We start from the raw sequence: 15,481 nt of genomic DNA on the forward strand, positions 1-15,481 counted from the left end.
CTGGATGGTAATTCCCCTAAAATATTTAAGTTTTCCGCGCCCTCCACCCGCAACAAGATTCAATTTCACGCCATAGAAAGGGGTCCTATGGCCGATCCGAATCCTCAACGTCAGGACTCGGGAGACATGAAAGCGACCACCGTAACTTGACCCACGTACATACATCGATGCAACTCTTTCGAGAACTCCTCCAAAACCGGATCAAAGGCTAGGAAGCTCAGATTACACCGGTGGGTACTCAAAACCACTTGAAGTATTATCCGGATGCATAGAGAATGGCAATGGCGGGAACTCAATTGAATCAATCTTGCGTCAAATTGGCAAAGGTTGAAGGGAGGCGTTCTAACTTCGTTCGAGATTCGGAGTCATTATACGATTATCATTTATCGAGCACTTAGGATTATTCGCTAGAAATCTCTCAAATGCGTGTTGGATTTATTGCCCTCCTTCACTTGTTTTATACGTCTAGACGCCAATTACTAGAATATGGATTGATATTGAAGAGAACAGACTTTGATATTACTTTTTTTTGTATATGTTATCAAAATCACTTTAGATCAATCAATCCAATTTTGATGCATGTTATATTTTGATTGCTCCGATTTGCTGAGCTAGAGAAATGTAACATAGTCTTGTAGAATTTGGGTAGGTACTGGATCCTGAAAATCAAAAGTATTTAACCACCGTACCATCCCTATATTGTTGACATTCCACCAGCTCGCACTAAGCGTTTCGATGACTCTTTTATAATGCGAACAGCTAGGGACTGGAATTCGTTGCCTGCTGCTGTCTTTCCCGAAAACTATAATCCCGGCCTCTTCAAGGCGAGAGTGAATAAGCACTTACAGGGCAGATATGTACCATCCTAGACTGCATCCCACTTAACATCAGGTGCGATTGTGGTCAAATACCTGCCTTGTTATGCATAAAAAAAAAGTGAAACCCTTCAGTTTTCAATAAAAAAATATAAAAATCGTATTCATCAGTTGTTTTATTAGAAAATAAAATATTATTTCAGAACAGCTTAGATTATTTCGTAATTAAAACTATGACGAACCAAAATCCGCGCGGTCAAAGCCGCAGACAGGAGCAGTTCTAATAAAACGGCTTTTGGAATTTCAAAGGCTGTCTAATTACAACCTAGCCGCATTCCACGAGGTGGTCCTAAATCACATTCGGCACTATCAGACCACGTGATTCATTTGATTAGGCACGTGCTTTGCTTTAACTAACTTGATAAAGATGGGGCGGTGAACATACGAGTGTTAGGGATAGATAATTCGAGTGATCGATATCGCCTAAGGCAAACTGAAGCGGTAGACTGCCACAATATACAGGGTGTGGTTTGTAAAACAACTCCCATCTCAAGGGTGGTTGGTATACACGACACTGATACCAAAAAAATATAAAAAAAATGAAATCCTAAAAAAAAGAAAGACTTCCATATTGACCGGTAGGTAGTGGCCTGCATCCAGCGCCTTTCTGCTAACTTTATGAATTCTATATTTTAGTGTACTAACTTTCAAGTTCCGTAACTCAGACCATTCTATGCCATCGGTTTTACAACAAATTCATTTTTTCAGCGTACGAGATAATTATGAGTAAAAGTCGCTGTCATTTTACACTACTTAGTCCCATTTGGAAACCAAATCCAGCACCTCAGAGAGATAAACCTGCATCGTAAGCCATAAAAACCTGTGATGAAAAATACCTATGTATGAAAAAACTCGGTTACATTTTTAAAATATATCCCTTCTAAAATTCCTGCGTGCTACAGATAAATGAAGCAAGAATATTAAATACTTTCGCCAGGGCTGTCCTAACGCAATCTGGTTTGCGCGAACGCACGCGATGCCGCTCTTTGTATGTTAATAGCGTTTGTTTTCATACAACTAGGGCTGGCTACGCTTTCAAATCGTTAGTTCAGGCGACAGTCTAATTAGGATTTTAAAAAAGCTAGTTCTTTTGTAATGTCCACCACATAACAAGCTCAAAATAAGTATTTAGGGGATTCTGTGGGTAGATAGAAAGAAGGCAGTTGAAAAAAGCTCTACTGGTAACGCTTTCTTTTGTGTTTTTTAGTGAAGTAAATAATACTAACTCGTAAGTAAAACAGCTGTACAAAATTGAAAGACTTTAAATTCAAACACTGTTGAATGTTATGCTCTCTGCAGTGTGAAAAAATGCATTGCACTCGATGGTGTCTTGAAAGGTTCCGAGAGCACAATAAGCATACACCTTCTCTTGCTTATTCCTTGAAAAAGCAATGACATACTTAATAAAGTTGGCACTAAGTTGACATGAATTACCATCAGTGTACGTGATACTTCAATCATCTTAGTTCAATTTCATGTCAGTTATTAGATTTATCTTCGTAACGGGGCAACCCTAAGTTCAAATGACATATCCCGCGGCCGAGCAATATGCGTTCATTGTTTTTATTCATGTGACTCGCCGGGGACAGCCCTGAATATTGTATCGCCATACGAGTGCACCGATGACCCATGAATACTGCTGTCAAGTTCCCATAGGGAGCTGCATTCGCTTTTGTTTTGGGGTAATTAACCCGTGTAATGTACTTCATTATTTCATTGTTACATCATTTTCATGAATAATTACGATAAAAAATCGATATTAGCTACCTACCTACTTCACGTTGCCACAGATAATGTTGATCAATCTTTAAATGATATGGGTAACAACCAAAATCATTTCAAGATACGTTCACGTTCACTGTTACTGGTCACTTTGAGCTTCATTTGTAGGGAACATTTTCAGTTTCTATTTTTCAGTTCGATTATTACAGTTAGATTCTATTTACAAGGCTTTTTTACCCAGGAAGATGGACTGTCCATTCTTGCCGCCGGGGGCGGCAGGTTATGTAGGGCTTGAACCCACTTAAAATCTGAAGTGTTCCTTCTGCTGCATAGTGGTTAGCACCTTATAGTACATGCTAGAAACGAAAAAGGCACTCGATTTATAAGGCCAATTTGTACTACCATACATTTAATGGCAATGTACACAACTTTACCTACTTCGTGATTTTCGCTTTGCAATGGAGGGAAGTCGAACCTTAATTTTGAAATGCTCCTATGTTCTTCTGAGTTCTTCTGATTAATTTTGTTGCGGGTCCAATGACAGTTTAACTTTCTCCCGGGACAAACTTGACCTTCATTGGTTGGATTTTTATGGCGGTTAAGCTGTAGATCCTAGCTGCACAGGAGTTGCAGCGGTGGGAACAAGAGGTGGGAATAGTCCCGTACTTCGTAAAAAGGTCGTTACAAAAAGGTTTTTTACCAAACTACTTAGCAGGTAGAAGTTTAACGCTAGACCTCAGTTGAGCCACGAATCCTGCATAGAAACCTAACGGCCGGACTATTAGCCACTGAGCCGGGCTGCTTGAGCCATTCCAATCCACTTTAATCCACCTTGAGCCACACTTGCGAGTTATCCGCAGAGCTATTGTCTCGGCGAGCGATAATTTTGGCCGTAGGTGTTACTGTGATGTATAGTGGATTGGAAGTTGGAAATTGTGGATTACTTTGGGGCAAATGTCATGTGTTTCCCCTTTGTATAAACTTCGAATCTCCTACGCATATGCATACGTTGTGAAAGTGNTTACTATTTTCTGCTAGTTGTGAAAGTGTTGCTTAGGGCTGCGCAGGACCGGCTTTTGTGGAAATACTTGGGGGTGACTTGTCGAGCAGTGGACGTCATTTAGCTGAAACAAACGAACTTTCAGCCCGTGGTCGCCACTCGAGAACTTTTCTGCCCCAACGGCCATCGTGTCTACTAGCTATGTGTAGCGTGGGCAGGCCTCCTACAAGGTGGACCGACGATGCTAAAGGTTGCGGGAAGAGCCTGGACGCGGGCAGCGCAGGACCGTTCATTGTGGAAAACCTTGGGGGAGGCCTTTGTCCAGTAGTGGACGTCTTTTGGCTGAAACGAACGAACGAACTGCTAGTTGTCCATATAAAGTATAGTCTTTCTCTCTCTTACTGAAGAACTGGTCAACTGGACACAATGATAGCTGCAGTTGCAGTTTTTAAAAAAAGTGATTCAAATGTTATAAAGTTAAGTACACACTAACAGCTTTTTCAACACCTCACCTTTTTAGTTAGGTACCCATGTTATATAGTTCTTTTCCATTCACATTTTCCACGTCAATATCATCTGTAAAACTACCAAGTAGATTAGATAGTCTCGCAATAATGCTCTAAACTCTAAGTCAAGGGATTTAACTACACAAATTAATAGTTTCGAAACAAATCTATCTAGATTATCTACAGAACGCGAGATTATGTGATTAGCCGAGGCCGCACATAAGCGTATAACCAAGAAACGAGACCTTTGGACTAATCTTGAGGGTAGGTATTAGTTCGGCTAAGCTAGCTATAGGCGTTGATTTGAATCCAATATATCATTGAGTCTATTAGTATGACTTAGGCTGAGTTACACCACCTAATTTTAACCATAATTCAAAATCAAAATCAAAAATATTTCTTCAGTTTAGACCACAAGTGGCACTTATGAACGTCAAAATATAGTAAATAATAAAAAAGAAAAGGTAGCCCTTATGTTGTAAGGTAGCCCGTATGTATAATTAAAACGAAGACCGGTATTTTTTGTATGCAGTTTGACAGAATTTTGACGTTTGTTAAAATTAAAGTAAGATGGTGCAGCCTTACTTAATTGGAGTCTGGAACTGGTCGCCGACATTCGTTTCTTCACATGACTGCCCGCCGACACAACATTTCGTATATCGCCGCTTCGCCAACAGAACCTGTCACCAGCGTACGATTCGTCGACAGCACAGTTCGTCATTAGATATTTCGCCTACGAACGATTCACTAAGCCGATACTTCGTCAATTAGGTAACTAATCATCTTAGAATTATTCAAATAAAGTTAGGTACTTTCGGACTTATGAAATTTAGCATTAAAAGTTTTATTATGTGTATTTCCCACACATAATAAAACTTTTAATAGTCGATGAAAATAGAAAAAATAAAAGAAAATAGGAAAAAACATTATGATTTAATGTAATACAAACTTAAATAAGCAATACTTTTGTGGTTTAGGCGTGAAAGCAAGACAAGTCTGTCTTGCTTTCACGCCTAAACCACTGAACCGATTTTGATGAAATTTGGCATAGAGATAGTTTGAGTCCCGAGAAAGGACATAGGATAGTTTTTATCCCGGTATTTTTGAAACAAGGACGCGCGCGATAAAGTTTTTCTATGACAGACAAAATTCCACGCGGGCGAAAGCGCGGGCGGAAAGCGTATTTTGGTTCACCATGATTTAAAAAAATCATCAATCAAATCAATCATTAATTAATATAGATTTTGACGATTGTTACATTACAAAAGTATTGCTTATTTAAGTTTGTATTACATTAAATCATAATGTTTTTTCCTATTTTCTTTTATTTTTTCTATTTTCATCGACTATTAAAAGTTTTATTATGTGTGGGAAATACACATAATAAAACTTTTAATGCTAAATTTCATAAGTCCGAAAGTACCTAACTTTATTTGAATAATTCTAAGATGATTAGTTACCTAAAATTGACGAAGTATCGGCTTAGTGAATCGTTCGTAGGCGAAATATCTAATGACGAACTGTGCTGTCGACGAATCGTACGCTGGTGACAGGTTCTGTTGGCGAAGCGGCGATATACGAAATGTTGTGTCGGCGGGCAGTCATGTGAAGAAACGAATGTCGGCGACCAGTTCCAGACTCGGAGGAATTGACAATCAATAGGTTTTTTCCTGTTGATTTGGCGTCAAATTCAGCAAGATTTTTGAACGCTAATTAAAATTTAAAAATAATTTGGGATTAGGGATAGACTCTGTTTCGGCGCGTAACGCCTACGCAAACTTTTACCACAATTCTTCCTCCGTGTAACATCAACTGTAGATTAGTATAAGTAGTTTGCATAGTTCATATTAAAACCAACTGTCAGTCTCATTCCGCTACCGACCTTTGCAATGTAAAGAGCCATTTTTGTATTATAAACTATCTTGAAGAATCTGGGCGTTTCAATAGCTCCTATCTGTATATCTAAATATACATGATGGTGGCCCATGAGGGGAATCCAAACAACAAATGAAGAATTGAAGAATTTCGCGAAAATACGCCGGATGGTGCGAGCAGTGGTGCAGCTAAAGTTCCACATCGTGCGCGGCGGTTCTGCTAAAAGATAAGTGCCCTTCCTTACACTTCCTTTACTAAATCCATGTCCTAAATCTCCTATTAAGAATCTGCATCCATTTGTGTTAAATAATTGTGGAATTTCATAACAAGTAATTCGTTAACGAGATTGCATCATCATTCGAATCTACCGTCGTTACAAAATAAAAACAAATTTCAAGATAGTTTTGCATTAAACATCAATTACCTAATAAATACAGTAATGAATACATAATATATTTGATAAATATTGAAATACAAATTAACTTTTCATAGATTTTGCAATTTACTAGCTGTTTTTGAGATTATTTCCATAGACTAGTCATCACAGTCAACTCGTCTCGATCTAAGATAGGTATTAAAGCATATTGCCGACAATTTCAGGGTGTAATTAACGCTTGCGCTACGCAATCAAACAGCTGCGTTAATACCTCCGGCTACCCGATAACGGCGGCGGCCAGCTGACCGGTTCCTGCGGCAAGTACCACCGAGACGAGGAGCGTGAGCCTTTCATATTTATTTATTATTTCATATTTTTCATTGTAGTTGTTCATTTTCTTAGATAACTATGCCTAACGCGGAAGATAAATCTCGTTTGAAGGATTTATTAACAAGGCGATCGTCCGCCAAAGGACAGATCACAAAATTTAAGAATTATATAAATAGTATTTCTAATAGCGAAGATTTAACTAACATTCAATTAACAGAGTTAAGTCTAAAACTTGCAAAATTCGAAGCGTTATCAGTTAAGGTTGATGACTTGCAAAATGACATAGAGGTTTTAAATTCAGATAATATAGAAAATGAAATTGATGAACGTGACAAAATTGATCGCGACATCATTATTAATATTGCCACTGCCAAAACTATTTTAGAGAAATTTACAAGAAAATTAGAGTCAGAAAATAGGCGTGCATCAATGTATGAATCTTTTTGCATGGATAATCAGGACAATTATAATTTAAAACTACCTCAGATACAAATATCAAAATTTGATGGCGCATATTTCCGTTGGCTTGAGTTTCGCGACACATTTGAAAACTTAATTCACAACAATTTGCGTATTTTGCCTATTCACAAGTTCCATTACTTAATTTCATATCTGGAGGGTGATGCCGCCAGAGTAATTTCCAATCTCGAGGTGTCATCAGCGAACTATGATGAGGCCTGGAAATTGTTATGTAATAGGTATAATAACAAGCGCACTTTAATAAATCACCATTTGAATGCATTATTCAGCATTAAGCCACTTCCGCGCGAGTCGGAGAGATCTCTCAGATTTTTAGTCGACCACGTTACTAAAAACTTGCGTGCCCTTGCCACTTTGGGACAGCCAACTGACAAGTGGGATGTCTTAATTATATTTATGCTCTCCTCCAAGTTAGATAGTAATACTTTAGGCAAATGGGAAGAGCACCGTAGTGGTTTAAGTGGTGATACCGCAACTTTAGAACAATTTTTTAACTTCATTATTGACCGTGCGAATGTATTAGAGTCACTTAATCGAAATAACAGGGCACAAGACACGCAAAGTGCTGTTGTCAAAGCCCCAGTGGTCAATGTGCGTAATAATTCATGGCAAAATAATAAACAGGGCAATAATAATAATAATTCATACATAAAATCATTTGCGAGTTCTAATAATAAGCCTCAAAGACAATTTAATAAATCTAGCACTTATACATGTGTAATTTGCAATAATAACCACAAAATTTATGAATGCCCTACGTTCAAGGCCAAGGATGTTGATGAAAGGATGAAGGATGTTCTGAAACATAGGCTGTGTGAAAACTGTCTCAGGCAAGGTCACCCGGTCAACGAGTGCCGAATGGGTTCATGCCGCGAGTGTAACGCTAGGCACAATAGTTTGCTTCACAATTCAGCTTCCTTAGTCAATCATCATGTGAACGTAGACGAGCCTAATTCAGATACGTATGAGCCCAGCGAATCGGGTGCATACTTTTCTAAAGAAAGTACCAAGCAAGTACTATTATCTACCGCTGTAGTTGAGGTCTCGAATCCAATTGACCAGCAAAAGGTTAATGTTCGTGTACTATTAGACTGTGGTAGCCAATCATCTTTTATTTCCAAGTCACTAAAAGATAAACTTTCACTAAAATCAATTCCCATTGACTCGCTAAAGGTCAAAGGAATAGGCAATAATTCTAACAATTCTATAAACATTTCTGAAAGTTGCAATATACAAATGAAATCACTAAATAGCAATTTCAATGTCTCTTTTTCATGTCTTGTTCTACAAGAATTGACAGGGCGTATACCAAAGTACCCCGTCAATATTCAGTCAATTAAATTACCAAAAAATATATTGCTAGCTGATCCTAAATTCTATGAGCCAGCTCCTATAGATCTATTGATAGGGGCTGATTTATTCTGGGACATCATAAGGAGCGAACAACGATCTCTTGGTCCCCAAAATCCAAAATTAATAAGTTCTCATTTGGGCTGGATAATTACCGGTTCCTTTAATACACAATTGGTCAGCAAAAACATTCATTGTAATCATGCATTAACTACAACTTCATTCACTATGGAAAACAAAATAGAAAATACATATAAACGAGCTACAAAACATTTACATTATTTAAAAAAAGGGTTTAGAAACAATCCATAAATTCTAAGGCCGTAACTATGGTCACCCTACTACGCACTATAATCTAATTAATTCAAGTCTGTGGTGGCACGGCCCTAATTACCTAAAAGAGTGTGAATTAAACTGGCCTAGCTTGAAATCAAACGAGATAGGTACGTTACCTGAAACTAAAGTACACACAACAATAATTAAAGAACCTTTTATTAATTTTGATAAATATTCATCACTAAATAGACTGCAACGATCTTTTGCCTACGTGTTAAGGTTCATATTTAACCTTAAGAATATTAAAAATAAACGTACCGGACTACTGTCCGTCGAGGAACTTCGTGACTCATTCCATGCATTGTGCGTTATCGCGCAGCGTGAGTCATTCCCTGTTGAATACGAGTTGTTATTAAAATGTAAATCGCTTCCCAATAAGAGTAAAATTTTGTCACTTTCGCCATTTTTTGATAATGATAATTTAATTAGAGTTGGCGGGCGCATAGATGCATCTGCCTGTGCCTACGAAAAACGGCATCCAATATTATTACACGCAAATCATAAATTAACTAAATTGTATTTTGAAAGAGAGCACGTAAGTGGTTTACACGCGGGCCCGCAGTTGTTGTTAGCAAATATAAGAGAAACAGTCTGGCCAGTCAATGGACGTTATCTAGCACGACGCACCGTAAATAACTGCGTCATCTGCAGGCGTCTGCGTGGCAAAACATTATGTCCGAAGATGGGCAACTTACCTAGCCAGCGCATAAATCCAGACTATCCATTTTTGTCGGTTGGCTTAGACTTTGCTGGACCGTTTTTGATTCTCAATCGCCGGGGCCGCGGAAGTCGCTTAATCAAATGTTATTTATGTCTTTTTGTATGCATGCGGTACAAATGTATTCATCTCGAGGCCGTGAGCGATTTGACAAAGGATGCGTTTGTTATGACCCTTCGACGTTTTATTTCCCGCAGAGGCAAGCCAACGGAAATATTTTGCGATAACGGTCGCAACTTTGTGGCGGCGGCTAAGGATATAGGAACTTTTCTAAAACAAAACCAAGAACCTATAGGTGATTTTGCAAGTCAACAAGGCATCACATTTAAATTCATACCTACTTACGCTCCTCATTTCGGTGGTATTTGGGAAGCTGGGGTAAAATCGGCAAAACACCACTTAAAGCGTGTCATGGGAAATTCTAATTTAACTTTTGAAGAAATTACTACTTTATTTGCACAAGTGGAGGCACTTCTCAATAGCCGTCCCTTGTGTCCCATGTCCTCCTGTCCTAACGACCTCCTCTCCTTATCCCCAGGGCACTTCATCATCGGCAGGCCGCTGACTGCACTACCCACGCCACCTATTGAAGACCACCACAATGACCATCCACGGAACCGCTATCTACGGCTAGAAAGCATAAGGCAGCACTTCTGGCGGAGGTGGAACAAGGAGTATCTGTCAGAGCTACAACAGAGGACTAAATGGCGTAGCAATACAGCCCAGCTCAATATTGGAGATATGGTACTCCTTGCTGAAGACCACGCGCCGCCCTTGAACTGGCGCCTGGGACGCGTGTTGCGGCTCTTCCCGGGACCCGACGGCATCTCGAGAGTGGCGGATGTCAACACGACCCGTGGCTGCGTGCGGCGGCCCCTAACTCGCCTCTGTCCACTCCCTACGACTGAAGATCTTCAAGGTTGAAAGTGATCTTTCAACGGCCGGGAGGATGTTTCGGCGCGTAACGCCTACGCAAACTTTTACCACAATTCTTCCTCCGTGTAACATCAACTGTAGATTAGTATAAGTAGTTTGCATAGTTCATATTAAAACCAACTGTCAGTCTCATTCCGCTACCGACCTTTGCAATGTAAAGAGCCATTTTTGTAATATAAACTATCTTGAAGAATCTGGGCGTTTCAATAGCTCCTATCTGTATATCTAAATATACAGACTCACTTTAATGCATAATCTTGTTCAGCACGTTACAATCGCATTGAGTGTCAATGTTAAAATTGAGCAAAGAAAACCCCAAAGCTGTGCTTGAGTATTATCGACTTAGCATGGACTTCTTATCGATATATCGACACATTTAGTTTCAACATCGGCCACCCCTTCAGCAGATACAAAAAGCAATTAATGCAGTACTGTTTACAATACTAACAACGCATTATAATTACTTGCATTAACACGTGCGATGGAGTGGTATAACTTATTCATTGGACAAACATGTGTATGAATTAATTATTGAGAGGCTGATTAAATTTTCATGAACGTTAAAAGCAAGTTACAGTGCGTTTCCATTGATGTGTGTATTAATTAGTATAAAGCAACTTGCGGTTTAAGATCTTTATTTCTCACAAGAATTAAGTGAGATAATTAAATACAATATTTTGTGACAATAGCTTTGGATAGACGTACAAACTAAAAGATAACAAACAACAACTTTATAAATTACAATTTGCCCTGACGTTTGTATTGGAAACTCGACATTATTTTTATGATTATAATATACCTAATACAATAAGGCAACAATAGTCCAGCGGCGAAGGTGTCTGACTGACTGACTGGATATCTGAGACGAAAAATAATATGCTTATGACAATTTAAAGTAAGCAATATGTCCAAAACTAAGCAAAGTTGGTACAATTATTTATTATTTATGGTGTGATTATTTGTCTGTATATGAAAATTGTTTGTTTCCCTAATATAAATAAATAAAAAATAAATAAATAAAATTAAAACCAAACAAATACCAAGTATTTATGAAAATTCATATTCCCATAAAAAGGCCGATAAAAAGAGGTCACTGTTACCACGTCTTAACAGGATCTGTGTAGCTGAATGCACTCTGCATATGTAACACTTTTTTGATAAGTTAACTGACGGACTAATTAAAACTCTTGCTTTTTGACCCAGGAAACATCCCTATTATATGCAGTATTAAACTAAATTGATCTCTTCTAATTACAGGAGTGTGGTTCATACCGCCTTCGTTCCTTCGTTCGTTTCAGCCAAATGAGGTCCACTGCTGGACAAAGGCCTCCCCCAAGGATTTCCATAACGACCGGTCCAGCGCTGCCCGCATCCAGGCTCTTCCCGCGACCTTCACCAGATCGTCGATCCATCTAGTGGGAAGCTTGATCTCCTCATTTCTGATTCGATCACGTAGGGAAACTCCGAGCATAGCCCGCTCCATCGCCCTCCTATAAGGTGCCAATTTTGTCCTGCGGGTCGGATAAGTATGTGCTGATATACCAAACTGTTATAAACTTCGCAGTGACGCGTACTTTGATATACGAGAAGACCCAGCAAGACAGAAACCAATTTAAGTGATCAAATAAGGGGTTGTAACTGTAAGACTTAATTGTGTGCGTCTGAGTGTAAGGCTGTGAACACACTACACTGTAAGGCACATGTTTCTTTGGTTAGAACGCTATATGGTTAAAAACCTTAACAGTTTCAAGATGTTGCAGTTAAACTTTAAAACTGATGGGAATGATTCGTTTTAGATATGGCATATAAAAAAGGGACTCAGGAAAGTATAAAGACTACTTTTTACCAAAAATCAATGATTTCCAAAGTTACCTCGACCTGAAAATGTTATTTAATGCTTTAGGTAAAATATTAAGTGACTTATTCACTGATATGAAAATTAAAGACATTTTGTGATAGGTCGTATGTAGGCTTATCAATAGCCGCGGGCTTAGAAGGTAAATTTTTACAAAAATACTGTTCCAATACCTTAAAGTTGTGCACACGTTTTGTAAAAGCTGCCTTACCCACTTGAAGTAGTTCGAGCTACCCCATCTCACCCCCGGAGTTACCTTGACGACTGTAGATAAGAGAGGGATCCCTCGATTTCCTATAATGATACAAAATATGGAAAATGTTAACCCATAGTACCTTTAGAAGAGTTTATTATATGCTACCTATTTACGGGCCGGAATGCTTTGGACAGGTACAAATACTTGGTGAAAAAGAAAATGAAAAACCTACCTTACATACTATTGCCTTACCTATGTTGCATATTTAGTCCAATTAATATTTTTTTCTGTTTTACTAATACACACTACACTATCTACCTTGAATCTTCAAGTAATTAACTAAAGAATAGTAAGGCTAAGTTAACAGTGACTATAACGATAACCAGTGTATTTTGTATGGAGTTTGACAGATTTTTGACATTTGTCAAAGTTAAAGTAAGATGGTGCAACCCAACCTTAGTCTTCTAATCAAATTGTTTAAATGCGCAAGAATCAAGAGTATAGTAGTAACTAAAAAATATGTATTCGCAACGAAATAAGCAGTATTTTTCAACGTCAGTAAAAAACGAATAATTATGATTCAAACATTAACACCGAGACCACATCGCCAAACCTTTCAAACTCGTAGATGAGTTGTTATGGAAGTTCAAAATGCCATCAAAGTCCAATTACGAGCGTTTGAACGACGTGGAGCACCGACGAAAAAAAAATACGCAATACTTTTTCTGTTCCACCTGTACCACGTCTGTAGTCACTTTGGGGAACGGTATTGCTCATGTGCCTTTTGTAACATTGAGCTAGAAACTTTGTGACTTTATTTGACTTTTTTACCAATGATGACATGTGCTTGTTACTCATGACGTTGCTTTAAAATTTTAAGGACGCGCTTAGTGATCGTGATGCTAAAATGACAAAAAATATTTTGTCGTTTGGCATCATGAGAATAAAAGCATGAGAGTAATCCTATTTTTTTTTGTTGCTTGTTCACAAGATGAAACACAATTTTCCCAGTAACCTCCTGAAAAGGTTTTACCTACGTAGAAAAACATAGCAAGACGAGTGAAAAAATATAAGAGATACCTAATTCTAATTTAGTCAAATAATTTCACGATACAAAACCTGAGGGTACAAAAGCTAGTAATATCATAAAATAATCCGCTCTAGACTGTTCAAATGAGCAAACAGACCAGTTTGCAATATGATTCATTCCGATGAATACCCCATGACTGAGTAGCAATTAGATTGAGCAAACACATATGAAACCGCTCGCCCGGAACAATATGAGAAAGGGTGTACAGACCGACAAACAAAGGATTGCGAGGATGGTGTTAGGCAAAGGATATAAACGTCGGTAAAAGAAAAGAAAGTGCAGACAAAAATATTTTATGCAAAAAGAATAGAAGCTAAACTTGCGAGTACTTACAGAACAATTTAGCATGAAGGATAAATGAACATCATGAGCAGCAGAACTAATAAAATTACATAGAACATTTACAAACTAAGTACCAAATAAGACTTCTGCCGAACATTCCAATCATTCTATTGTTTATTGAATTCCAACTACTTCAATATAGTTTGCTTCTGCATAATACCGTCCTACAGATATCAAAGCCAATCGACATCTGCAGCTGTTAAAATTGCCATGCAAATACCAATCGTATTGCCTTAAAATAAACGAGATTTTGTTGCGTCTATCTCGCTTACAGAATCAATTCAAAGACAATAATGAAATTGTTTCCGTATTAATTGTTCTGAAATTGATTTGCTTTCAAAAAGTGCGTTGCTCGTTTCCCGGCGCTCATTGACCATAAAGTGGTTTTCGACGATTCATTATGGCGAATCATTATTTGAACATAATTAATAACGTAGGTACTTACCGGTTATTGTGGTTTCAGGTGTGTGTATTATTTGTATTTTTTGTCGTATTTAATATAATGTTCTTTGTATAAGTACTCTATACTATACGGACAAAATCTCTATCTATGGCATTAATTGAATAGCAAAAAAGATTTTGATTCAATGACACATTATTTCGGAGACTGGCGTCCAGTTTAACTATTTTTATCACTTGAGTAAAGTAGGATAGTTGTTGGCACATTTGACTATACAAAATAAATGTGCAAATAAGCACCTATTTTAAATATGAGATAAACAGTGGATTTTATGTCATAACGGCCATTTCCTCTAGCTTTTCTTTTTCCCTAATCCTTTTCGTTTCGTATGCTACCGTTTTGTTGATAAATGTTACAATTAGGGCTTGCAATATCGGATAGTTTTCAACTCCGGAACTGATTTTCGATATTGGGCACTCAACTCCGGAATTCCGGTTCTAGTTCCGGAGTTTGTTAAAAAAGAAAGCGCCTCCCGATAAACACGTACACGTATGTGGCCTCCACTTTAGAACCTTGCCCTATCGGCCGTCTGTTCTACGTACTATGTGCCCTGCCCATTGCCACTTTAGCTTGGTAATCCGATCGCTATATGTTAGGCAACTTTAGTTCGTTTACGAATCTCCTCATTTCTGGTTCGATCTCGAAAAGAAACACCGAGCATAGCACTCTCCATACCATGGTGTGCAACTTTGAGCTTATTATAAGCCTTATAGTAAAAGGCCACGTTTCCGAACCTTGTGTCATCACTACTTGTAACACACACTGATTGTAGACTTTCGTCTTTAGGCACTGAAGTGTTTTGGTCGAAAAGATGTTATGTAGTTTCCCAAACGCTGCCCANTACCTAATTGTTCTGAAATTGATTTGCTTTCAAAAAGTGCGTTGCTCGTTTCCCTGCGCTCATTGACCATTAAGTGGTTTTCGACGATTCATTATGGCGAATCATTATTTGAACATAATTAATAACGTAGGTACTTACCGGTTATTGTGGTTTCAGGCGTGTGTATTATTTGTATTTTTTGTCGTATTTAATA

General features: G+C 38.1%; 2 protein-coding genes across 2 annotated transcripts; both read left to right on the top strand.

Annotated features, from left to right (window-relative positions):
* Positions 1-6,701: 6,701 nt before the first annotated feature.
* Positions 6,702-9,945, top strand: LOC114366684 (uncharacterized). The gene has a single exon (XM_028323627.1). The coding sequence runs from the start codon at positions 6,763-6,765 to the stop codon at positions 8,824-8,826; it is 2,064 nt and encodes a 687-aa protein (XP_028179428.1). The 5' UTR covers positions 6,702-6,762; the 3' UTR covers positions 8,827-9,945.
* LOC114366685 (uncharacterized) lies at positions 8,889-10,697 on the top strand. Its single transcript, XM_028323628.1, has one exon. It carries the CDS (start codon positions 9,533-9,535, stop codon positions 10,490-10,492), a length of 960 nt encoding a protein of 319 aa, XP_028179429.1. The 5' UTR covers positions 8,889-9,532; the 3' UTR covers positions 10,493-10,697.
* The last annotated feature ends 4,784 nt before the right edge of the window (positions 10,698-15,481 follow it).

This window comes from Ostrinia furnacalis, unplaced genomic scaffold (genome assembly GCF_004193835.3).
Source record: "Ostrinia furnacalis isolate ACB-3 unplaced genomic scaffold, ASM419383v2 OfSCF0661, whole genome shotgun sequence".
Classification (NCBI taxonomy): Eukaryota; Metazoa; Arthropoda; class Insecta; order Lepidoptera; family Crambidae; genus Ostrinia; species Ostrinia furnacalis.

Excerpts from the sequence above, each read along its gene's own strand:
- LOC114366684 (XM_028323627.1), top strand. The coding sequence starts at position 6,763 with ATGCCTAACGCGGAAGATAAATCTCGTTTGAAGGATTTATTAACAAGG.
- LOC114366685 (XM_028323628.1), top strand. The coding sequence starts at position 9,533 with ATGGGCAACTTACCTAGCCAGCGCATAAATCCAGACTATCCATTTTTG.